This window comes from Dendrobates tinctorius, unplaced genomic scaffold, assembly GCF_039654945.1.
Source record: "Dendrobates tinctorius isolate UK_male_01 unplaced genomic scaffold, ASM3965494v1 ptg000211l, whole genome shotgun sequence".
NCBI classification, from domain to species: domain Eukaryota; kingdom Metazoa; phylum Chordata; class Amphibia; order Anura; family Dendrobatidae; genus Dendrobates; species Dendrobates tinctorius.
Window position 1 is genome coordinate 30,964,586 of NW_027361878.1, and position 25,415 is coordinate 30,990,000.

The 25,415-nt window shown below is 48.4% G+C and overlaps 1 protein-coding gene across 2 annotated transcripts in view; it reads left to right on the forward strand.

Annotated features, from left to right (window-relative positions):
* SART1 (spliceosome associated factor 1, recruiter of U4/U6.U5 tri-snRNP) overlaps nt 1–25,415 on the forward strand; it is a 66,684-nt gene that overhangs the window by 34,505 nt on the left and 6,764 nt on the right. For both annotated transcript variants that reach the window (XM_073554687.1, XM_073554686.1), the window contains exons 13-14: nt 11,662–11,780; nt 13,195–13,365. In XM_073554687.1, coding sequence (XP_073410788.1) covers nt 11,662–11,780; nt 13,195–13,365 — 290 coding nt within the window. The remainder of the gene's footprint in view (nt 1–11,661; nt 11,781–13,194; nt 13,366–25,415) is intronic.

A 25,415-nucleotide genomic window follows, 5' to 3' on the forward strand; every position in this document is an offset into this window, starting at 1 on the left:
AGAAACATGGATTTTTTTGTGAGTACTCGCCGTAAAATCCTTTTCTCCGAGACACTCATTGGGGGACTCAGCACCCACCCTATTAGCCAGTTGGCTCTTGTTTTGTTTAAATGATTGTGTTTACCGATTTGATATAAGGGTGGTGTTTTCCTTTGGGCATGTTGTACCTGTATTAAGGCTGATTTGTTGTTCTCCTACTGCTCTGGCACCAAACTGATTTCCGTCCGCAATGGTGGCGAGGGTGTATACTGCGGAGGAGGAGCTAACCTCTTTTTTTCACTTAGTGTCAGCCTCCTAGCGGCAGAAGCATACACCCACAGTATCTGTGTCCCCCAATGAGCGTCTCGGAGAAAAGGATTTCACAGTGAGTACTCACAAAAATCCATGTTTTTTTACCGTGCAGCCTCATTTAATAATAAATAGTAATAATAATCTTTATATAGCGCCAACATATTCCGCAGCGCTTTACAGTTTAACAGTTTCAAAACACAAGTCATAAGTAACAACGTTAACAATACAATAATTAAAGCGAAATAAGACGACCCTGCTCGTGAGAGCTTACAATCTACAATGAGGTGAGGGAGATACAAAGTACAGGTGTGTATTTACAATTGTGTATTTACAATGAAGGTCCAGCCATCTTGAGGGAGTAAAGGATGGATGGAGATAGTGAATGGGCTACACACGCACACTTACACATAGAATGACTTTGATTAGTGAACGTGATAGGCTGCTCTGAACAAGTGTGTTTTGAGGGAGCGCCTAAAACTATGCAAATTGTGGATAGTCCTGATTTCTTGTGGTAGAGCATTCCAGAGGATAGGAGCAGCACGGGAGAAGTCTTGGAGTCGGGAGTGGGAGGTACAGATTAGTGCAGAGGTTAGTCGAAAGTCGTTTGCAGAGCGCAGCGATCGGCTAGGCCGATAGACAAAAGTGAGAGAAGAGATGTAATGCGGTGCCGCACTGTGGAGAGCTTTGTGGGTGAGAACAAGTACTTTGAATTGGATCCTATAATGAATGGGCAGCCAATGTAAGGACTGGCGAAGAGCGGACGCGTCCGAGTACCGATTAGCCAGATGGACGATCCTGGCCGCTGCATTAAGTATGGACTGGAGAGGGGATAGTCGAGTGACGGGGAGGCCAATTAATAGAGCGTTGCAGTAATCCAGGCGGGAGTGGATCAATGCAACAGTGAGGGTTTTTGTTTCCATAGTGAGAAAAGGGCGGATTCTAGAGATGTTCTTTAGGTGTAAGCGGCAAGAGCGGGCAAGAGATTGTATATGGGATGTGAAGGAGAGATTGGTGTCAAACATAACACCCAGACAGCGCGCCTGCTGCCGGGGTGTTATTGTGGTACCACCCACGGAGATGGAAATGTCAGATTTAGGGAGGTTAGTAGACGGCGGGAGCAGAAGAAGTTCAGTTTTAGAGAGGTTGAGTTTCAGAGAGTGGACATGATATTGGAGACTGCGGACAGTCACTGGCGTTCTGTAGTACAGCGGGGGTAAGGTCGGGGGAAGACGTGGATAGTTGTGTGTCATCAGCATAAAGATGGTACTGAAAGCCAAATCTGCTGATGGTCTGTCCAATTGGGGCCGTGTAGAGAGAGAAAAGAAGGGGGCCAAGGACTGAGCCCTGAGGTACCGCGACTGCAAGAGGAAGAGGAGATGACGTGGAGCCAGAGAACAAAACACTGAAGGAGCGGTCAGAGAGGAAGAGAACCAGGAGAGAGCAGTGTCCTTCATGCCTAGTGACTGGAGCCTAGAGAGTAGGAGATGGTGGTCAACAGTATCGAAAGCTGCAGATAGGTCAAGAAGAATGAGCAGAGAGTGGTCACCGTTACGTTTTGCTGTCAGAAGGTCATTGGTCACTTTGATGAGTGCAGATTCAGTCGAATGTAGGGGGCGGAAGCCGGACTGTGAAGGGTCTAGAAGGGAGTGAATGGAGAGGTAACGGGTAAGGCGGGAGTAAACTAGGCATTCCAAAAGTTTAGAGATGAAGGGGAGATTGGAGACTGGTCTGTAGTTGTTTGTGCAGGATGGGTCGAGAGCAGGTTTCTTTAGTAATGGAGTAACAATGGCGTGTTTGAAGGAGGATGGGAAAATGCCCGAGGAGAGGGAGAGATTAAAGATTGTAGTTAGGTGGGTTGTGATGACTGGAGAGAGAGACTGGAGGAGATGTGAGGGCATGGGGTCGGTAGTGCATGTAGACGGACGAGAAGAAGAGAGGAGTCTGGAGACTTCTTCTGTGATGGGATCAAATGTGGAAAGTGAGCCAGGGGACATGCAGGAAGGGATGGGAGTCACAGCACTTGGTGGTTGGGAGCAGATTTCTTGACGGATATTATCTATTTTTTCTGTAAAGTGGGAGGCCAGGTCATCAGCACAAATGTCTGTGATAGGGGCTTGTGTTTTTGTCCTGAGGAGGGAGTGAAAAGTGTCAAAAAGTTTCTTGGGGTTGTTGGCTAGTGAGGAGATCAGGGTGGTGAAGTAGGTCTGTTTGGCGAGGTGAAGGGCAGCGTTATAGGTTCTTAACATAAATTTGAAGTGGATGAAGTCTTCTGGTGTGTGGATTTTTCTCCATAGGCGTTCAGCACTCCTGGAGCATCGCTGGAGAAGTTGAGTTTGCGATGTGAGCCGGGGCTATTTTACTCTGTGTTTGGAGGTTCTGAGGGTGAGGGGAGCTACTTGGTCAAGGGTGCTCCTAAGAGTGTCATTGTAGTGATGAACAGCCAGATTAGGACAGGAAAGAGAGGAGATTGGGGACAGTGATGAGTGTAGGGAATCTGAAAGTGTCTAAGGTTTAATAGCTTGTAGATTTCTGACTGTGTGGTAGGTAGGAGTGAGCTGGGGTGGGCGAGGATTTGTAAGCGTGAAGGAGAGAAGGTTGTGGTCAGAGAGTGGAAGCGGTGGGAGATTGAACAGAGCCGGCAGAAGACCAGATCAAGGGTGTTACCGTCCTTATGTGTCTCAGAGATTGAAAGCTGTGAGAGGCCTAGAGAGGTGGTTAGTGATAGAAGCTGGGATGCAGATGTGGAAGTAGGGCTGTTAATGGGGATGTTGAAGTCTCCCAGGATGAGGGTTGGTAGTTCTGAGGACATGAAGTGTGGCAGCCAGGCTGAAAAGTGGTCAAGGAAGTGGGTGGGTGAGCCTGGGGGCCGGTATATGACCGCTACCCTGAGGGAGAGGGGACGGAAGAGCTTGATGGTGTGGACCTCAAAAGAAGGGAATAAGAGTGATGGCACTGGGGAGATGACCTGGAAAGTGCATTGTGGGGACAGGAGTATGCCGACTCCACCACCAGGTCTGTTTGTGGGTCTCGGGGAGTGAGAGAATTGTAAGCCACCGTAGGAAATGGCAGCAGGAGAGACAGTGTCAGAATCCTGAATCCAGGTTTCAGTGAGAGCCAACAAATTAAGAGAGTTGTTGAGAAAGTAGTTGTGTAGGAAAGGAAGCTTGTTACAAACAGACTGTGGATTCCAGAGGGCACAATTAAAAGATGGAGATGAGGGAGTGCAAGTAATGTTAATAAGATTATTGTGGTTTCGATTTGAGGTTGGGGGATGGTGGACCAGGGTTGGGGGAGATGTACCTTGAAATCAGTAGGAGTAGGAAGATAAAGAGCAAATAGTTGTTGGAATTGTAAGTAGGTTTTTTCTGCGATGTGTTTGGGCAAGATGGGCTGAGGTTTCTCAGGAAGGTGAGGAGTGCGTGGGAGCTGTACATGGGAGAGGGAAGTATAGAGGGGCTGATGTGTATGAGTCGTGATGGAGGGGGGATAGGGTGGTGAATGTGGATGGCAAGGGAACACAGGAGGATAAAAATAAAGCACATAGTTAAAGGGGAGAGCAAAGTGTGGGTTACCTGACTCCTGCCCTGACTAAATGCCATGTATAACTGCCGTTTTGCTGTATGCTTAGCTTTTGTGATGCTTTGCTTATGGGATACCTGCGTGCACCCCACACTGCGTGCTTCCCCTTAGGAACTACTACATATATAGGCCACACTACAGTAGGGTCAGGAGAGAGGGATTGTGGGAGCTGGTTGGGTATAATTTGGCAGCTGGGGCCAGCACACCAGGGGATGGTTAGATGATCAAAGGCACTAGACCAAGATGTGTCAATATGCTATAGCACCTTCCACCTGATAAGATCTAGAAAGGCCCCAGTCACGGATCTAAAGCAGTAAGTATTACATACAGTGCAACAAATGAATTATACCAAAGCTTTAGCAAGCACATTAAAATATGCAGCAAAATGGTAAAGCAGCAGAAGTATGGAGTTGTACCATTTGGATATATTGCAGCAGAGAATAGAGGCAGCAGAGGTGGGAAGTTGTATCATTCAGGCTGCTTGCTAGCAGTGAATGGAGTAAATACATGCAGGGTGGCTCAGTTGATTACCTGTGTGAAGAGAGAAGATGAATGTTAATTCCATGCCATGTATAACTGCCGTTTTGCTGTATGCTTAGCTTCTGTGATGCTTTGCTTATGGGATGCCTGCGTGCACCCCACACTCATTTCCATCGGCCTCGATAAACAGCGGTGATGGCAGGGAGATGGTGGATATAGGATATAGCTCGCCGGCACGGAGAGCGACTGGACATACGCTTCACAAGTCAGAAGCCTATAGAGACGAGATACTCTTTCCGCTGATTGTGGAAGAAATTTGAAGAATCCCCTCCGGTTGATCCATCTGTCACCGCTTGACCTCAAAATCCCTTTGATCCTTGCCTGATTGTTTCTCAATTAAAGCCCCCATGGAGCGGCAGATAGACAATCCGGGCCGTTTGTTTTTTTTTCCTGGCTTCGGGTTCATCACTCCCCCCTTTTTGCCACCTAGTGGGTATCTAATGCTGTGGTCTCTTGGGCCGATACCCTTAGCAGGACCATACAGGACACTGACCTTCCTCTGGAAGCAGCAGAACTATCCAATCAGATCTCCTTGGCCAGGGAATATCTCTTGTACGTGTCCCTACACTCTGCTCTATGCTGTGCTTAAGCTGGGTTCATACTGCGTTCATGCAGTCCGGTTAACGTATTGCTTTACACCGCGGCATAACGCAATGTAACGCAATCCGTTAATGCCATTTACTCCCATTAATGAGCGCATCGCTAAGGCATGCCATAATCGGCATGCGCTAGCGATGTGCCGTCATTCTGTGACGGACCCTCGGACGCGGTCTACAGCGTCCGAGGGTCCGTCACTGCTAGCGCAGATGCTTCCTCTGCGCTAACGGTATATCATAATGCGATCACATTATGCTATAGCGTTAACACAGTCCATCAACGCTATGCGTTGAGCGGACTGCATTAACGCAGTATGAACCTGGCCTTACAGACGCAACTGCCATCACCTTCTGACGGACGCTGTGGTTCAAAAATGGACGCTGACACAGACCAAGTGCTTATTCGTCAAGAAGCCGTATTAGCTTATCTATGACGCTACAGGAGAAAAACAGGATTTTTGGTTGCTTACCGTAAAATCTGTTTCTCGGAGCCTTTATTGGGGGACACAGAAACCATGGGTGTATGCTGCTGCCACTAGGAGGCTGACACTATGCACAGAAAAAGGTTAGCTCCTCCTCCGCAGTATACACCCCACCGACTGGCACTAATTTCCTCAGTTAGTGAGAAAGCAGTAGGAGAAGTAACAAAACAGAATGAAAACAGAACAGACAACTCAACTGTAATCAGCAAACAACATAAGAACAGGAGTTGCAGAATATGGGAGGGTGCTGTGTCCCCCAATGAAGGCTCCGAGAAACAGATTTTACGGTAAGCAACCAAAAATCCTGTTTTCTCCATCGCTTCATTGGGGGACACAGAAACCATGGGACGTCCCAAAGCAGTCCCTGGGGTGGGAAACAAACTTCCATCAGGTCAGCGGACTCGCCACCGCCGCCTGCAAGATCCTTCTGCCTAGGCTGGCGTCCGCCGAAGCGTAGGTGTGGACCTTGTAAAATTTGGCAAACGTGTGGATCGAAGACCAGGTTGCCGCTTTGCAGAGCTGCTGCGCAGAAGCTCTGTGGTGCACCGCCCAGGAAGCACCCACTGCCCGGGTACAGTGAGCTCTAATTCCCGGAGGGGGCACTCGATGCTTGACCCGGTAGGCCTCAAAATTGCCGATCTGATCCAGCGAGCAATAGTAGCCTTGGAGGCCGGCTGACCTTTCCGCGCACCATCTGGAATGATGAAAAGAGAGTCTGTCTTCCGCAAGGGAGACGTCCTAGCCAGGTAGACCTTCATGGCCCTGACTAGGTCTAGCTTGTTCAAGGAGCGTTTCAGAGGGTGGATTGGACCCGGACAAAGGGACAGGAGAACAATGTCCTCATTTAGGTGAAAAGTGGACACCACCTTAGGAAGGAAGGCGGGGGCCGCAGGACCACCTTGTCCTGATGGAGCACCAGGAAAGGGGGGCGACAAGAAAGGGCTGCCATTTCCGACGCGCCGGATGGAGGTGATGGCCACCAGAAAGGCCACTTTCCAGGAGAGAAGGGACAGGGAGACTTCCCTGAGAGGTTCAAAGGGAGACCGTTGAAGAGCCTCCAGAACCAGATTGAGATCCCATGGATCCACAGGAGCGCGGTACGGAGGTGCCGTATGAGCCACTCCCTGAAGAAAGGTTTTGACTTGCGGACGGGAGGCCAACGCCATGGAGACGTGGGAGGCAGGGAGAGAAGGTGACACTCCGGGCTTCCCATACTTACCTCTTAGCAAAAACCTGTACCTTATCATGATCCTGTCCTCTTCCATAGAAGGAGGTCTGCGTCTCTTCCAGACCAACAGGCTCTGGTGGGCGAGTGGGTGGGAGACGGGGGGGGGGGGGGGGGGGGGGGCGAGGACCAGGTGGATCGCCTGACACGCATCCGTGCTCGGGGCTCTTGGTCCTGCCGTGGAGACCTATCAGGATATGGGGTGGCAGTGCACGCCGTACTCAGTCTCTTTGTAGGAGTACGGATGTGACTGTTCACTCCGTATCCCTCTGGAACCTGCAAGGGAACGACGCACGCTGAGGTAGATATGGGTCTAATGAAAGACCCGTGTCCACCTCCTACTGACACTAAGCTAAACTGAGGAAATTAGTGCCGGTTGGTGGGGTGTATACTGTGGAGGAGGAGTTAACCTTTTTCTGTGCAGTGTCAGCCTCCTAGTGGCAGCAGCATTCACCCATGGTTTCTGTGTCCCCCAATGAAGTGATGGAGAAACAAAATTTACTCCCTAGCAAAAGTCTAGGTGTCCTTTTTCGTCAACAGGAACGTTTCCGGCCCTTTCATAGGCGGACATCTATTCCTGTCTTGTCATATCTGGCTCTCCATCTGTCATGACGAATGAGCCAGTCTCCTGGTGTCTTTCATTCAAGACAGTGTTTCCTCCCGGTCTACAACACAGTTCGTCCGTGGAAAAAGAAGGTCATAGCGGTATGGCCAATCCTGGATCTGAAGCTACTCAACGTAGAATAGGGAGTTTACTAGCATCCATCGACATACGGGATGCTTGCCTTCATATCTCGATATTTCCGACTTTCGAAGATTCCTGCGTCTCACCGTCCAAGAGGATAGTTTCCAATTTAAGACTTTGCCCTTTGGCCTCACTGCCGATCACAGGGCGTTCACAAGGGTCATGACACTTATGTTCATTCTTCATGCTCAGGATGGGTTCGCCCTGTCATACCTAGCGTCCTCCTGATCAAGGGGCAGTCTTTCCAAACCTGTGCATAGGCACCCGTATCCCTTTGGACATTGTTTTCCCGCCTGGGCTGGTGGATAGATTTAAACAAATCTTTCCCAGTCCTGGCTCAGCAGGTGTCCCCTTTTAGGAATGACCCTATGCACCTCCCTAGGGTTGGTAATTTTTCCGCGACACAGGGTCATAGCCCTTCAACAGGGGACTCGGGTACCTTGTCGCCCTTTGCCTCACTATCGGCTGGGATAAAGAGAAGGATGGTAGTGCAATAAGAGACTGCGCTGCTGTGGTAGAATTTAAGATATCTTTATTGCCAACGCGTTTCCTGAGCCAGTCCCAGCTCACTTCATCAGGGCCCTGATCAAGTGAGCTGGGACTGGCTCAGGAAACGCGTTGGCAATAAAGATATCTTGAATTCTACCACAGCAGCGCAGTCTGTTATTGCACAACCAGCCTTCTCTTTGTACCAAGTCCTTAGACCTCGTGCAGACTGCTGCAGCTGTTTTATGCGATTATAGGTGTTGTGACTCTCACAACCCTATCAGGTGAGCCTAACATTTGCTGTGCACTCATCTACTTTCCATACAGACCTACGCATTGGAAGCGCCCTGTCTCCCCCTTTTTCTATCGGCTGGGATAGGAATTCATTCTCTTTTCACCGTCTATGCCGCTTGTCTCCGATCTCACGGCCCAGGGGCACTGGTCACGTCGAGAGACGCTCCTTTCGATCAACGGCTTAGAGATCTGGGTGACTCGGTTGTCCCTGAGGCAGTTACATCACCCCTGGTGGGTCGCCCCATCTGAATATAGCATGGAGGGAGGTCTTGGAGCTACCACGAGATGAATCCAAATTAGACGAGCCAATTCACATGTGGAGGGTGCACATCCAAGTTAGTTAACTTAGTGGAATCAGGAAAAAAAGAGATTGACGTCACTCCAGGAATAAAGAAAAAAAATATATATTTTATTGTGGCAAATTATGCCATGTTAAAATCAAGTTGCCTGATGAGTTTCGAGTGCCTGTATATAATTGTGGCTGTACCAGTTTTATGTATCCTATGACTAAGAGTGCACACCAGGCACTCGAACCGCGTCAGCAACTTGATTTTAACATGGCGTAATTTGCCACAATAAAATATTTTTTTTTTTCTTTATTCCTGGAATGCTGTCTCTTTTCTTTTTTCCCCATCCGAATATAGTTAAACCACATCGTGGTTGTGGCCTATATCATTTGTCACGGAACCATCCGCAGCAAGGCGGAACACATTCTCTGCTGGGTTGAGATGCCACACTCTGTCATCTCAGCGGTTCACATCCCTAGAGTGGGAAGCTGGGCTCCAGACTTCCTCAGCCGTCAGGGTCTTGTCTCGGGAAAGTGCTCTTTTCCCCGGAGGTGTTCCATCAGATTTGTTATCGCTAGGGGATTCCGGATGTGGACCTGAGTGCATCATGGCTAAATGCCACAGTACCCGGCTCAGAGCTGGCTCCGGGATCCAGAGGTCAGTGGGTGGATACACCTTCTGTTTGTCTCATCAGAGTCGTCCTCCGTTACTTCCGAGGGTCATCGGGACGATCAAGCCGGCAGGGATTCCGGCTATCCTTGTCTCTCTGTTTTGGCTTCGCCAGGCGTGGTACGCGGAGTTGGCTCAGCTCGTGGTCAAAGCCCCCTGGCGGCCATTGGATTTTCCAGAATGGCTCTTCTAGGGCCCGATCTGCCACTAGGGCCCGATCTGCCACCAGGGCCCTGTGCTTACCGACCTGGCCTTTGAATCCTGGGTCTAACCTGAGAGGGGTTCTCTCGGGAAGCGGTTTCCTCTGTTTCGCGCTCGGAAACCTGCATCAAGGCACAATTATTGGACCACACCAGGAAAGCGTTTTTCGCAGGGTGCAGGAATCGCCATCGTTCTCCCCCCTGCTTTTTCCGTTGTGACCTTATCAGATTTACTTCAGCGATGGATTGTTTTTAAGCTACTTTCCTTCAGGGGACCTCCCACGTGGTGCCCCCCTACAGAGGGTCGTTGGACGTCCAAGACCCTATCTTGGTTCTGGAGATTAACACATGAATAAACTGGGAAGAGATAAAGCGCAATAGGGTCTTATCCAATGACAATGAAGTGTCATAAAAAGTAAGGTACACTCACCTTGCCAAGTTGCTTAATGGCAACACATGAACAATATGTGACAGCTGCTGCACAGATACCGGTCATGAGGACAATCACTGGTACAATGGAAAATGAAGGGCCCCTTCATCAGTGGTTAGTCCTGATGAGGAGACCCTGCGTGACCCAATAAATGATTTGATTTTTAAGGATTTTTCATCTCAGCAGCGCATAAGTGATACCACCCTTCCTTTTCCATTGTGTCTTGGGCATTCCGCAGGAGGCTCCGTTTGAGCCGCTGCAGGACGTCTGTCTGACTCTCCTTTCCTGGAAGGTCGTCGTCCTGGTTGCAACTTCGATTAGGTGGAGATCGGAGCTAGCCGCTCTTCCGTTCGAGTTCCTTTTCACATTTATTTCGCCAGAACAGGGTGGTTCTCCATCCGTCCCCATCCTTTTTACCCAAGGTGGTCTCTTCCTTTTTCCTTAACGAGGACATTGTCCTTCCCTCGTTTTTGACCGGTACCAATACGTAATTTTGAGAAGGCTCTCGCTACTCTAGATCTCATGAGAGCTCTCAGTAGATACGATACATCTCCCGAACAGAGTTCTTCCGCAAAACGGATGCCATATTCGTTCTTCCTGAGGGTCACAGGAAGAGAATAGCCGTGCCCAAATCAGCAATAGCCAGGTGGATACGCTCGACTATTCAGGAGTCTTACTGTAAAGAGGCAAGCCCTACTCCAGTGGGATTAGGGCACACATAATTCGTTTGGTGGATATTTCCTGGACCATTCGGCACCAGGCATCTGCGGTCCAGTCTGAACACCCTCTTGAAGCACTATATCATTCACACTCAACCTTCAGCAGATGCGAGTCTGGAAAGACGGATCTCTCAGGTGGCGGTAATGCATCTCTGGGCTGTTGGTGCGTGAGGTTGCATGTCCTGTCGGTTCCCACCCATGGACTGTTTTGGGACGTGCCATGGTCCTGTGTCCCCCAATGAGGCAAAGAAGAAACAAGGATTTTTGTGTACTCACCACTGTAAAATCCTTTACTTCGAGTCACTCATTGGGGGACACAGCACCCACCTTATTGGGACTGATGGCTATGTTTGTTCTTTTGGTTTGACATGTTGTATCCTTATTTGATGATTTTGATCTCCTGCTGCTTTGTCACTGAACTGGTTCTGATGGCTTGGTTTGTTCTTTTGGTTTGACATGTTGTATCCTTATTTGATGATTTTGATCTCCTGCTGCTTTGTCACTGAACTGGTTCGGGCTGGAACCAGTGGTAGGTGTATACTGCAGTGGAGTAGGAGCTAATTTTGTTATATTCACTTAGTCAGCCTCCTAGCAGCATACACCCATGGTCCTGTGTCCCCCAATAAGTGGCTCGGAGAAAATGATTTTACTGTGAGTACACAAAAATCCCTGTATTGCTTAATTGGGGACACCGGTAATTGTGTATTTTTCTCTTCCGCGCATCTTGGCTTTTCTCTAGTTGGGTCTCGACTCCAGGCTTACTCTCTTCAAGGGTCAATTCGCCTCACTCGAGAAAGCCTGGAGTCGAGACTCGACTGGAGAAAAGCCAAGATGCATGGAAGAGAAAAAAGACGTGGTTAACGGTGTGCCCCAATGGCTCCAAGAAAGGGATTTTACGGGGAGTACCAAAAATCCTTCTTTTTTTCCCTGTTATATAAAAAACATAGATTGAGAGGTTTGCTCAGTCAGGAGCATTATATCCTATGTGCACAAATAAAATAAGTATTTAACGGTTTCCTCCTCCACGTTTGGATGCTACTCTGTTTATCTCTTTTATATAGCACACTATTCATTTCCTTATTCATGTCTCTGCTTTTTCATTGCTTCTTTTACATCAGAGGGTCCCAGCTCTCCTGGTGTTGTGGAGGAAGATGATTTAGAAACAGAGTTACACAAACAGCTTGAAAAAAGTAGAAGACTGAAACAAATTCAGCAGCAGAAGGACAGTAGTGAAAAGGTGAGTGTGTTGATTGGGTACAAAAGAATAAGCCCACCCTGGCTGCCAGTACTGAATGCTGGTGAGAGATATGGCATAACAAGTAATAGATTTTATTTCCGGGACACAGGAATCCTAATCTGTTGCCACCTGGAGACTAACGAATACATCTTAAAAAAAAAAAAAAAAAGTCAGCCCCATTCCAACAGGGTACAGCTGGCCTCCTGACACCCAGCTATTCAGTTTAGCTCAGTGTCACGTTGGAGGCAGGCCACGGCTTGACCATGGGACTCCGCACCTAACCTAACAGTCTTGCATACATGAGGCTTTTCGTTTTGTTCCGAAGATCCTCGGTCTGTATGAAGACCAAAAAGTGTGGATGTGTGAAGCCATACTCTGCTACATAAGTACATATAACAAGTGGTAATTGGAATAATTCATTTCTGCCAAATAGATTAATTCAAGAATGTCACTAATTGCATCAATTGCAAAGGAATGGGTAGACGAAAAAGCGCAATAGGGTCTCATTCACTTTCCAAATTGAAGGAATATAACAAGAAACTTGCTCACCTGGTTAAGAAGAGATGAGAGCATATAGTCTGGTGGCTGCTGCAGATCCACAGGTCCTCAAGGACGAGAAGAAATCATGTATTCAATGGGAAAAGTTAAACTCTCCGCTGCCGCAAGGATAAATTCCAGGAGAGGTCATAGATTCACAGTGGCTTTATTCAACGCGTTTCAGGGGTCTCATGCCCCCTTCATCAGTGGTGTGTGGTATTTCCTGATGAAGGGGGCATGAGACCCCTGAAACGCGTTGAATAAAGCCACTGTGAATCTATGACATCTCTCTCCTGGAATTTATCCTTGCCGCAGCGTGGAGTTTAACTGCAAATTCCCATTGAATACTAATTGCATGAAGGGATTACTCCAGGGAGGAAACAAGGCTCTTCCTGAACCATTGGAGAACAGGGGGCACTTGTTCTTGGTGGGGACAATGAATCAATCCTTATTAACAGGCACCTTGTAAAGGTTATTTCTACCTTTGTAATTTATCACCTATTGACTGTTAATCACTGGGGACGTCTGACCGCCACTACCCCTTCTTATTCCAACAATAAGGCTCTGAAATGATTATTGCCTATGGGACTGACTGAGAGAGCCACCATTTCATTTTAGAGCCGATTCTCGTGATTGGTGGGGGTCCCAGCAACCAGGCCCCAGGGATAAGCAATTTATGAGTTATCGTATGGATAATTGATGACTTGCTAAGATGAGAATAATCCTTTTAATTCAGGTAGCTTGGATTGCTCTGCGTATAAATAAGCTATAGTGAAGACAGATCATACGTGATAAAAGTTTCCACTTTATATGGGTTGGAAACTTTACAATTGTAAAATGCAAATAAACTGTGAATTGAATATGTTCTCTCTTTAAGATTGCTGCAATGGTGAAAAAGCTTAACTACCAGAAAAGCCAAGATGACGACGAAGACGATGATAAGAAAGGCTCCATTGTATTTAATGCAACTTCTGAATTCTGCAGAACTCTTGGGGAGATCCCAACCTACGGTTTAGCGGGGAACAGGGAAGATCAAGAGGATTTAATGGTATGTGACCGATTCCCCAAGACTTGTGCAAATGTGTCCATTGCTCCGTTAAAATGGTGGCACTTCAGGGCCCCCCAATCTCAGGTGGATGGGGTCCCATTCGTAGCCAATCAACATATCAGCTATTCAGTTGGGAAAACTGTTTTAGTGCAGATCTTTTAAAAGTAGCCGGACGGCAGAATCATGCAGCCCGAACTACAGGAAGCATTAACTAGACGCCAGCCATGTTATTGCAGACTTTTACACTTTTGAAAGTTGCCTTGGGACTTTGCAACTTGGATGACTAATCGAAGAAGCTGATTGCTGGTTGTGGGATCGCCCTGTTCCGTCTTTTGGACTTGCGGTTCTTCCCCTAATGTGTGTGTGTGTATAGAAAGAGACTAGTGATGAGCGAGTATACTCGTTGCTCGAGTTTTCCCGAGCATGCTTTGGTGGTCTCCCAAGTATTTTGGCGTGTTCATAGATTTAGATTTCGTAGCTGCAGCTGCATGATTTGCGATTGCTAGACAGCTTGAATACATGTGTGGAATGCCTGTTTGTTAGGGAATTCCCACATGTATTTAGCCTGTCTACAAGTCGCAAATCATGCAGCTGAGACGACGAAAACTAAATCTCCGAGCACGCCAAAATACTTGGAGATCACCCAAGCATGCTCGGAAAACCCAAGCAACGAGTATACTCGCTCATCACTAAAAGAGACCTGTCGGTCAAAAGAAGCCGTCGGGGACCTGCCTCTTGGACTAGTCATCCGAGTTGTATCAGTTTCAGCTGGCCACAGCATTTTGGAGTAAAACATACAATTACACAGCGAGTCTCTGATTAATGCTGCCTGTCATTCGGGCAGCATGAATCTGCTGTCAGGTCTATGCTGCCCCAGGTAAGGGTCTGTTTTACCAACTTTAAGTGTGAATCGGTAACTGTATTCTGAATATTCAGCACTTATTTCTTACTGATCTGTTATACACGCGGAGTTGTATATTTATGGGGATTGGGTTGGTTTACAGCGGGTGAAATAAGTATTGAACACGTCAACTATTTTATAACTAAATATATTTCTAAAGGTGCTATTGATATGAATTTTTCGCTACATGTTGGTAGCAACCAATACAATCGACACAGGCAAATAATTTATGGACATCTATGATTTCATTTATGTGTAATAATGAGAAATGACACCGGGAAAAAGTATTGAACACGCTCACGGAAATGAAATTAATACTTTGTACAAAAGCCTTTGTTGGTGATAACTGCTTCAAGACGCCTCCTGTATGGAGAAAATGGTGACGTGTTCAGTACTTATTTCGCCCTCTGTATATTTATTTACACAGCAGTAGTTGCAATAAATATAGATAGTATCAATCAATGAATGACTGGTGGAAAAATTGGCTGACCATTCGGTATGGATTAAAACATAATCTGGATCAGTGATCAAAAAGATATAGATATACACGCAGGATAATAATTATTTCTCTATCGCTTCATTGGGGAACACAGAAACCATGGGTGTATGCTGCTGCCACTAGGAGGCTGACACTATGCAGAAAAAAGTTAGCTCCTCCTCCACAGTGTACACCCCACCGACAGGAAGTAGGATGTTCAGTTTAGCTTAGTGTCAGTAGGAGGTGGACACGGGTCTTTCACTAGACCCATATCTACCTCAATGTGCGTCGTTTCTTTTCAGGTTTTACGGAGGGATACAGTGTGAATGGTCACTACTGTACTCCCATACAGAGACTGAGTACGGCGTGTACTGCCACCCCGTATCCTCATATGTCTGGACGGCAGGACCCCAAAATCCCTAACACAGACGCGTGTTTAGGTGATCCGCAAGAGAGAGAATACCTGGTCCTGCCTACGTCTCCCACCCACTCGCCCACCAGAGCCTGTCGGTCAAGGAGACACGGACGTCCCGCAACATGGATTCCGGACGTCCGATTTTCGTGATTGAGGAGATACTTTCCCTCTTTCCCCCCAGGTGCTGAAGAGGAGAAGAAAACGGGAAAGGAAGAAGAAAGAGAAAAAAAAAAAACCTTTATTCAAAGAGAGGGTGGTTTGGGCGGCTAGCGCAGTTCATACCTTCCGGCTTGTTCCAGGGACCTCAGCACTGCCTTGCAGATCCTTTGCGGAAGAGAGGGGTTTTGGCACACAGAGGCTTCCTATTCTTTGTGCCCCCTTGCAGCCTGTCTAAGCGTCGTCATGGCGCATTGTTTGCGCCACTGGGAGGACCTGTTTGGCGCTATTTTATAACCTCCGCGGGCCCCCCCTCGCGCTCCAGCGGCTGCCGGCTGTAATCTAGGTCCCCGCTTCATCTTAGGCCTAGTTACAGCGCTGACTCCGCCCCCCTTCCTCTTGGTTCCGGGCGGACTTTTTTCCCGCCTGTGTCTTTCTATCCTCTTCCTGTGTGGCGTCAGGCTCCGCCCACTACCCTCAGCCTCCACTGTGGGCTGGAGCCGCCGCCATATTGCTCCTCCGGGCTCCGCGTTTAGCTGAGAGCGGGCTTCCTGGTGTTCTGGCCGCCCTTACAGCGCGCGCGTTCTGCCCTGCGTCTTCTAACAGACGCCATTTTCCGGCTGGGGTACAGAGGAGCCGCATCCACCTATGGGACCTGCCTGTCTCTCTCTACAGCCAGGATGTCTCCTACAGGACATCTGCCGTAAGTAGCTGCACTGCAGACTGACTCCCTCCTCTGCTCTCCTGTCCCCTAACCTTCTGGCAGCGCTTAGTGGGTTTGTTCTCATGTCTAATTCTAAGTCACTCCATCTCCTCCTCTTCCTCCACTGTGGTCCTCTCCCACCATCCAGGAGTCCCCAGTTGACCCAGTAGTACAGTCTCTGGAGCCGTACAGTCACTAAGGTAATGTTTTTTCTAGAGCCGTACGGTCTCCGAAGTAATTGTACTCTAGAGCTGTACAGTCACTGACGTAATAGTACTTTAGAGTCGTGTATTTTACTGGCGTAATTGTATTCTTCTGCCGCACAGTCTCTAGAGCATCAGTATGTCTGGCGGAGATCTGATTTTTCACACGATGGTTGTGTTTTCGGCCATTACAGATAGGTGCCTTGATGTCAGCAGAGCAGGTCTCAACCATTGCTTCACATAAAGACGTTGGGGTCCTGGCATAGCAACTGCTCCCATACCTACGGCTCACAGACACTCGCCCTTCATTTATCTGCAGCCCCCTCCGGACGCTGGATTAATACTGTTATAAGCAGAATGAGGAGCTGCTTCTATCTCTTCACGTCTCCAGGGTTGGGCCAGACTTCTAGCTAGATAGAAGTCTGTGTTACCTGGCAATTGTCTGCTGTGGCTCAGCGGATAAAGAAGCTGACCACAACTCGCAGGTCCAGAAGTTGGAACCATGGCGCACAACAGAGAGTAGTGTTTAGTCTCTTTCTGATCCAGGGCCTACTGTTCTACCGTCAGAAGAATTGACTGGTCAGAATCTACTTTACTACAGACTTCGTGGCACGGCTTACTACGCGTGAAGCCATTATTCTACCTTACGTCGTCAGGTATCCAGACTTAGACCGCAGCACAAAAGCCATTATTCTGCTTAATGCTGTCAGGTATTCAGACCTAGACCGCAACACAGAAGCCATTATTCTGCCTAATGCCGTCAGGTACCCAGACCTAGACCGCAACACAGAAGTCATTATTCTGCCTAATGCTGTCAGGTATTCAGACCTAGACCGCAACACAGAAGCCATTATTCTGCCTAATGCCATCGGGTAACCAGACCTAGACCGCAACACGCAAGCCGTTATTCTGCCTAATGTCGTCCGGTATCCAGGCCTAGACCGCTCCGCCACTCGGAAATGGCGGTCTCCTATACCCTTCTCCGGGTTCTCTCCACGCTGATTTGTACACAGGATACTTAGAGCCGATTGCAGCTGGGCTATATCCGCTATCCAGGCTGCAAACGCATCACATACCAGGTACAGTAGTTCAAACGGCCGTATTACTGTGGAGACGTGTCTGGGGTTGACTGCTTCAGTGGTACTGGTGTTCTGTACCGTTTTCAGGTGAGTCCGACGCTCTAGCCTTCTGGTTCCTCGTGTTCTATTGCAGCAGTACTCTATCCCTTATCAAGCACTCGAATAGTCCTCTACCAGACATGTTTAGTCAATACATGCCGTCTTCCTGGTAACTCAATCGTACCCGAGGCCATCAACTACACCGATCCGGCTATACTGTCCCGTTTTCAGGTGAGTCAGGAGCGCATTTCTTCCTTCGGCTAGTATTGTATCTTTTCACTGTTATCCTCGGGTGCGTGTTGTCTTAGACTTAGGCTAGCGGGTCTACACACCGTAATCCCCTCCCTGCTCCAGAGGGTCCAGGATGGATTCTGTCGTTTACATCGTCATACAGATTGACCTGCCTTTCGTCAGCCTAGTTGTCTTCTGGTGTCTATTTGATATACCTAGACCCAACTTTCCTTGCTCGACTAATCACTTTTCTAAGTCCAGCTACACTATTTTTTTCCATATCCACCCTCATCCCGGTAGGCTGGGTTTATCTTCCTTTTGATCTCAGTCATCCAGTAGTCTTCGGTCTACCTCTTTAGTCGAGCAATCAGTTGTCTTTTCATAGCCATCCTGAGCCTACATCGCGGCGATGAGATCCAGATTATCCCCTGGTTCCATTCAGTACGTTTTCAGTGTTCGGCTCTTTCGCAGGTTCTCAGTCGCCTGTTCTCAGGTCTTGTCATTTTCTCACAGAACGGCCTTCAGCCGTTTCCAAACAAGAGGGCGCCTTAGTATATCTCTTTCTTCATGAGCCCTTCGCAAATTAGACTACTTCTGCGACTACGAACCCTCCGGTTCCAAGTCTCCCACTTCTACGGTCCTTCCTCTCCCAGAAGTGCATCCCTCAGAGATTCCAACGGCAAATTCACACAGTAGTTGGCAAGGTCAACCTTGAAACCATCCGCCGCTATATCGTGTCCTGCCTTAGTCTCCACCCGTGCTACAAAGTTCTATAGACAAGTGGTCTAGCTTGCTCATCAGAGCTTTTGGATACCCTGAATCAGCCCCATAGCTCTCCGTCCCCCTGCCCATAGGGTGGACCAATTGAGCAATACCCCTGTAACAACCTCTCCGGCCCTGCTACATCGCCCGGAGCTTTTTTTACCTCAGGATCTGAATTGGGCTAAAACCTGCAGGCTCCTAGACAGCGCAGACAGAGCGACCACCGGATTGGAGGTATGGGGTCTGGTCCTGGTCCCTGGGAGAAGCGCTGACCAAGTCTCAGCGGCGGCCCCCCGCTCCCCCTTCACCCGGCGCTCGCCGCGGGTAGGCCCAGGAATTTAGTCCCCGGCTTTTCGGCCTACTTGGCCGCAATTTACATAGTGCCGCCCACTGTTAGCGCCGCCGCCCACGTCTGGCGCCTCTCTCTCTGTATGAGAGGTGCCCTGCTAGTCTCGGGGGGGGGGGGGGGGGGGGGGCCATGTCCTTAACCCCTTCTCTGCTCCTCAGGCTCTTTGACAGCTGCAGGGGTGTGTGCACGAATGGACAACACCTGGTGGCGCTACACGGCCACCGATATTCCTCCCAGGGACACAGCGTCAGGACCACGGGTAGGCTGGATCTGCTCTCAGAGGAAAGCTTAACCCCTTTGCTGCACATTCCCTGCAGCTGCAGCCCAGGCTCTGCTTGTAACCCTTTCATGGGTACTATGTCTGTCTAAGAAAGCAAAAAAGGAGGCTAATAAGCGCACTGTGTTTTTCTCTGCTGGTACCTAATGCAAGACTGCCTTGCCCAGTACCCAGACTAATCCGCTATGCACGGATTTCGACCCGGCTTGTGCTAAAACGCCATCCGCCGCCGCTGCAAGGTGCTCCCTGCGTTTAGTCCCCCTGTGTGGGCCGCGTCCTTGTCACGGTCTGTGGAGTCACTGACCAAGGCTATAGACTCCTCCGGGAATCCTCTGTAAGTGAGAACGCGTCTTTACCACCCGAGGAGGGCTTTGGCGACGGCTGGGAACCGTCCGCCAGCGGGGGCCGTGCTCGTTCAAGGGATCCTCAGGTCTCTAGAAAGCAGACCTATGACGCGTCGCCTAGTCACGCTTGCGATTCAGCATCGGCGAGTTCTTTCTCTCACTCTCCCTCTCCTAATGTTCGCAGAGAACATGTCTCTGAATTTGAGTCTGACATATCAGTCCCTCAGAATTCCCCAAATGTCCATGAATCGCTTGATTCTCTGACAGTCAGTCAACAAGTTTCTGACTTTGGACGAAGAGAATATTCCCGTTCCGGAACACGTTATCTCCTCTAGGAAGACTAAACGTGTACGCAGGGTATTTGCCAGCCATCCAGAGTTGAAGGACATTGTCCAGAAACGTAGAAACCGACCACATAAGCGGTTCACAGGACAAAAGCCTATCGAGGCTAAATCCAGATCTAATGAAGGATTAGTTACAGTCCCCCTCGGTGGATCTTCCTGTATTGTGCCTTGCCCCTAAAACACTTTGATCCGTTTCTGAGGGCTCTTCAGTCAGAAACCCCGATTGTCAAATTGGCTACCTCGCCAGTTCAGTTTTTGGAGCTTCAGGAGCAGCTTTTTTCCCATCTTTCGCGGCGACTTGAGTGGCTAAGTCAATGGCCACTTGGGCAGAAGTCTTAATTACTGCCTTAGTTCCAACGTAGCAATCCTCCTTCGGAGACAACCAGTGTCGCCAAGCAGATAATTCACGCAGGGGATTTTGCAGTAGACTCCTCTTTAGATGCCGCTAATTGCGCTGCTAAGGCAACCGCCAATTCAGTCTCCATCAGAAGAGCCCTATGGCTACGCGATTGGCGGGCAGATTCTACCTCCAGAGACTTCTCTGCCATATCAAACTGGTTGTGTGTTTGGACAAGAAATTAGACAGGCTCATTTCTGACACTTCCGAGGGGAAGAGTAGGTTTTTTCCCCAACAAGGGGCTGCCCGGCCGTTTTCGGAATCAACAGCCGACTTGTTTTTCGACCTTTTTCGCATCAGCTCCACCTGGTCCTCCACAGCCTTCTCTTCCGGATCAGGTTGGTTCACGCGTGGAGACAGAGGTTCCCAGGTCTCTCACAAACCTAACCGCTCTTGGCAACCCAGGCCGACAGCATCTGGATCTAAGGAAGCAGATCCCATAGATCCTCTACTCAATGACTTGTTGTGGTATCCGGCAGACACCGACAAAGTGGGCGGCCGTCTGCTGTCATTCAGTCACAGCCTTCCTTCAGGCCGTTCATGCGCCGCAAAGGGATGGAGTCATCCTTCCGGTCCCTCAAGAAGAATGGTTCAGCAGTTTTTTATTCAAACCTTTTTTTGTGGTTCCAAAGAAGAAAGGAACAACGCGGTCCATACTGGACCTCAAGCTGTTAAATCAGTTTGTCAGCGTACGGCGATTCTGAATGGGATTCCTCCGATCGATGTCGCTTCCATGCAAAAGGGAGAGTCCCTATCATACAGCAGTTCCTGCGTTGTGCAATTCTAGAAGAACATTTCTAGTTCATTGCCTTGCCCTTCGGTCTCACCACCGCCCCCAGGGTCTATACCAAGTTCATGGCGGCTGTCATGGCCATTTTCCATGCTCGGGGAGTGGTGGTACTGCCGTATCTAGACGACCTGCTGATCAAGGGTCCATCCCTTCCAGCCTGCGAGAAATCCGTGGAAATCACAGTAAATACACTTTCTCTCCTGGGTTGGAAGATAAACTTCAATAAACTTCGAAAAGTCTTCCCCAACACCGGTCCAGCAGATTTCCTTTTTGGAATTGATCTTGGACTCTTTCCGCGGGTTGGTCATTCTCACTCCAGAAAAGGCCGAGCCTTACAACAGGCAGCGCGGACTCTTTTCCCGACCGGTTTCTCCATACGTTTTCAGCATGATGGTTATCGGAAACATGGTGGCAGCGATGGGAGGGGTCCCATTCGCACAGCTCCATTTCCGCCCTTTACAACATGCGTTGCTGTTAACTTGGGACAAGAACCCGTTCTCCCTGGACCGCCGATTCCTTCTGTCTCTGCGGGTCAGACGAGCCCCCAAGCGGGGGACACTGAAAGCCTCCCTGAGTTAAGGGAAGATCTTTCTCCCAGTACGATGGTCAGTGGTGACCATCAACGCCAGTCTCCTAGGCTGGTGTGCGTTTTTTTCTTCGTCACCACACGGCACAGGGTCGTTGGTTAATTTGAGAGTCACGTCTTCCCCATCAACATCTTGGACATTCGAGCGATCAAATTAGCTCTGAGTTTCCACCATCTCCTCGCAGGTCACCTCATCTGGATCCAATCCTACAATGCCACGGCTGTGGCGTATATCAACCGTCAGGGGGGGTAATCAATGCAGGATGGACATGCACGAAGTGAGTCACATCCTCCATTGGGCTGAGACCAACCATTCGCCCAGCTCAGCAGTTCACACCCCGGGTGTGGACAATTGGGCGGTGGTTTTTCTCCGTCGCCAAGGCCTTGCCTCAGGAGAGTGGTCTCTTCATCCAGAAGTTTTTTTCAGCAGATCTGCCATTGCTGGGGGACTCCAGATGTGTATCATATGGCCTGCCTAAAGACTAAACAGGGTTCTTCGATTCATTACCCGATCGTGCGATTCATGCACCATCCGAGCGGATACCCTAGTTCTGCCGTGGCACCGGTTCCGCTCCCATGCATTCTTCCCTTGCTCCTGAGGGTCATCAAGAAAATTAGAACAGAGCGAATACCAGTGATCCTAGTCGCGCCAGATTGGTCGCGCCAGCCATGATATGCAGAACTAGTACAACTAGTCGCCGGCGTTCCCTGGCGACTTCCAGATCGCATGGATCTACTCTCACAGGACCTGATTTACCACCAAAACTTCGGGGCCCTGTCTTTGACGGCGTGGTCGATGAATCCTGGTTTTTAGCACAGGCTGTTTTTTCTCCTAATGTGATCTCCACCGTGATTAATGTTAGGAAGCCCGTGTCCATACGCACTTATCACCGCACCTGGAGATCCTTCTCGTGGTGCAAGGATCATGGTCAATCCCCACTGGTGTTTTCTATTCTTTCCATATTGGAATTCCTACAATCCGGATTAACGTCAGGTCTCGCGCTTAGCTCGCTCAAGGACCAGATTTCAGCCTTGTCAATGCTATTCCAATGCAAAATTGCCATGACTTCAGATGAACACATTCATTCAGACAGTCTCCCTGATGGCGCCTCTAAATTTTAAGTGCCATTGGAATCATGGGACTTTAACTTAGTTCTCGAAGCCTTACAGAAGGCTCTTTTCGAACCACTGCAGGACGTGCCACTAGCTATTCTCTCTTGGAAGGTGGTCTTTCTAGCGGCATTACGTCAATTACACAAGATTCTGAATTGGCAGCCCTGTCCTGCCGTCCTCCGTTCCTGAATTTTCATCAGGACGAGGCAGCTCTCAGGACGTCCCCGTCTTTCCTGCCCAGAGTCGGGTCTTCTTTTCATCTCAATGAAGAAATTGTTTGGCCCTTCTGTCCGGCTCCAGTCTATTGCATTGACAGGGCCTTCCACACCCTCGATGCGGTCAGGGCTCTGAGACGGTACATCTCGCGGACGTCTCCCTTCCACAACTCAGATGCCCTGTTCGTTCTTCCACAGGGGCATAGGAAGGGTCTAGCCGCTTCAAAACCACGCTAGCCAGGTGGATTTGCTTGGCTATTCAGGAATCCTACTGTAACCGGGACACCTGTCCCAGCAAGGATTTAGGCGCATTCTATCCGCTCAGTGGGCGCCTCTTGGGCCATTCGGCACCAGGCGTCGGCAGAACAGGTCTTCAATGCTGCGACTTAGTCCAGCCTGCATACCTTTACAAAACATTACCAAATTCATTCTCAAGCCTGTCTGCAAGGCTGCGACTTGAATTAATTCAGAAGAAAGAACCAGTGCAGAAATGTCCAGGATAAGGCTGGTTTCACACTTGCTTTCTTTTGCAGCGCGTTTTTCCCGCAAAAAAACGCATTGAAAAATCGCATACAACTGCTGCGTTTTTTTCAAGCATTTTTATGAGCATGCATGAAAAAAACGCAGCGTTTTTATGCGTTTGTATGCGTTTTTAGTGCGTTTTTACCGCGTTTGCGTTTTTTTCCAACATTAGGTGGCCCCTCACACTAACCCAAACCATGACTTTACTAACCCTAACCCTAACCCTGACTCTAAACCCTAGCTAACCCTAACCCTAGCCCTAAACCCCCTTAACTAACCCTAACTCTAACCCAAACCCCTAAATTCCATTGTCCAACTAATGGTAAAAAAAAAAAACGCATGCGCAAAAAAACGCATACATAAGCATGCCAATGCACACATATGCGCACCCATAGACTTATAATGGGTGTCTTGCTGTAAAAAACCGCATTGCGCGCACATGCGTTTTGAGGCAAGTCGGACGCACAAAAAATGCAACAGGATGCATTTTGTGCGCATACCGCAAAAAAACGCATGCGCGGAAAAACGCATACAAACGCATGTGTATGCGCACATAAGCGCATCCCATGCAAAGTATAGGAAAAAAAAACGCATGCGTTTTTTAGCGCTAAAATCCCGCAAAAAAAAACGCAAGTGTGAAACCAGCCTAAGAGATGGCAAAATTCACAAATCTTTATTAAAGAACCAGAATAAAATGACAGTTTGTGGCTTACAAAAGTGACACAAGAAGGCGCAGAGTAATGGTAACCAGTGCACCTCTAAGAGTAGCAAAGTAATATACATATAACCTGGTCATGTCAATAAAAGTAGTAACATATGGTCACAGAGCAAGGTGCCAGGAGTAATTAATGAATTCAATACATACCAGGGAGAGAAGACACTGTACACCACACTGTGCGAGCCCCGGTCTCCTCTCCCTGGTATGTGTTGAATTCATTAATTTTCTGGCCACATGGCTGCCATGTTAATTTTTACTTGATCAGCTTTGGATTTTTCCTTTCCTTTTTTTTACTGACTATCCACTTATTATTTACTCCTGGCACCTTGCTCTGTGACCATATGTTACTTTTATTGACATGACCAGGTCATATGTATATTACTTTGCTATTCTTTGAGGTGCACTGGTTACCATCACTCTGCGCTTTCTTGTCACTTTTGTAAGCCACAAACTGTCATTTTATTCTGGTTCTTTAATAAAGATTTGTGAATTTTACCATCTCTTATCCTAGACGTTTCTGCACTGGTTCTTTCTTCTGAATTAATTGTATGTTTTCAGTGTGTCCTGCACTGTTACAATGAGCTGGGGTATTATTTTATTCTATTACTTCCATTCATGATTATTTATACATGATGTTACTTATTTTCAGCGCGTTGTGCCGCCATCTTTGCTTATTAAGGCTGCGACTTGGTCCAGCCTGCATACCTTTACAAAACATTACTAAATTCATGCTCAGGCCTCTGCGGATGCAGCTCTTGGCAGACGCATCCTGCAATCGGCAGTACCACAGGGTTGAGCCAGTGGTACATGGGGTATTAGCAGTTGTATGCTCCCCACTCAGGAACTGCTTTAGGACATCTCACTGTCTGTGTCCCCCAATGAGGCGTAGGAGAAATACGGATTTTTGTGTACTCACCGTAAAATCTTTTTCTCCGAGCCAATCATTGGGGGACACAGCACCCACCCTGTTTGGCATATTGGGTCACTGTAGCATTTTTAGGTTTTGACAGAGTTATGATTGTCATTCGTTTAATGCTCCTACTGCTTTTTTCACCAAACTGGGGAATTCCTAGCCAGTGAGAGGGTGTATACTGCAGGGGAGGAGTTAACTTTATCTGTGTTTTACTTAGTGTCCTCCTAGTGGCAAGCAGCATAACACCCACTGTCTGTGTCCCCCAATGATTGGCTCGGAGAAAAGGATTTTACGGTGAGTACACAAAAATCTCTATATCAAATCTTTATTGTTACAGTGGTAAAATATACATAAAAATTAATACTAATTATTAAAAAATGACAAAACACTGCTAACTAGAAGTGTCAAACCACTATCTACTATATAATTGTTCAATTCTGTCTGTCTCTCTGTTTGTAACGGAAATCCCGCGTCGCTGAATCAGCGACAGGCGCAGTCTGGCCGTGAATTGGCGC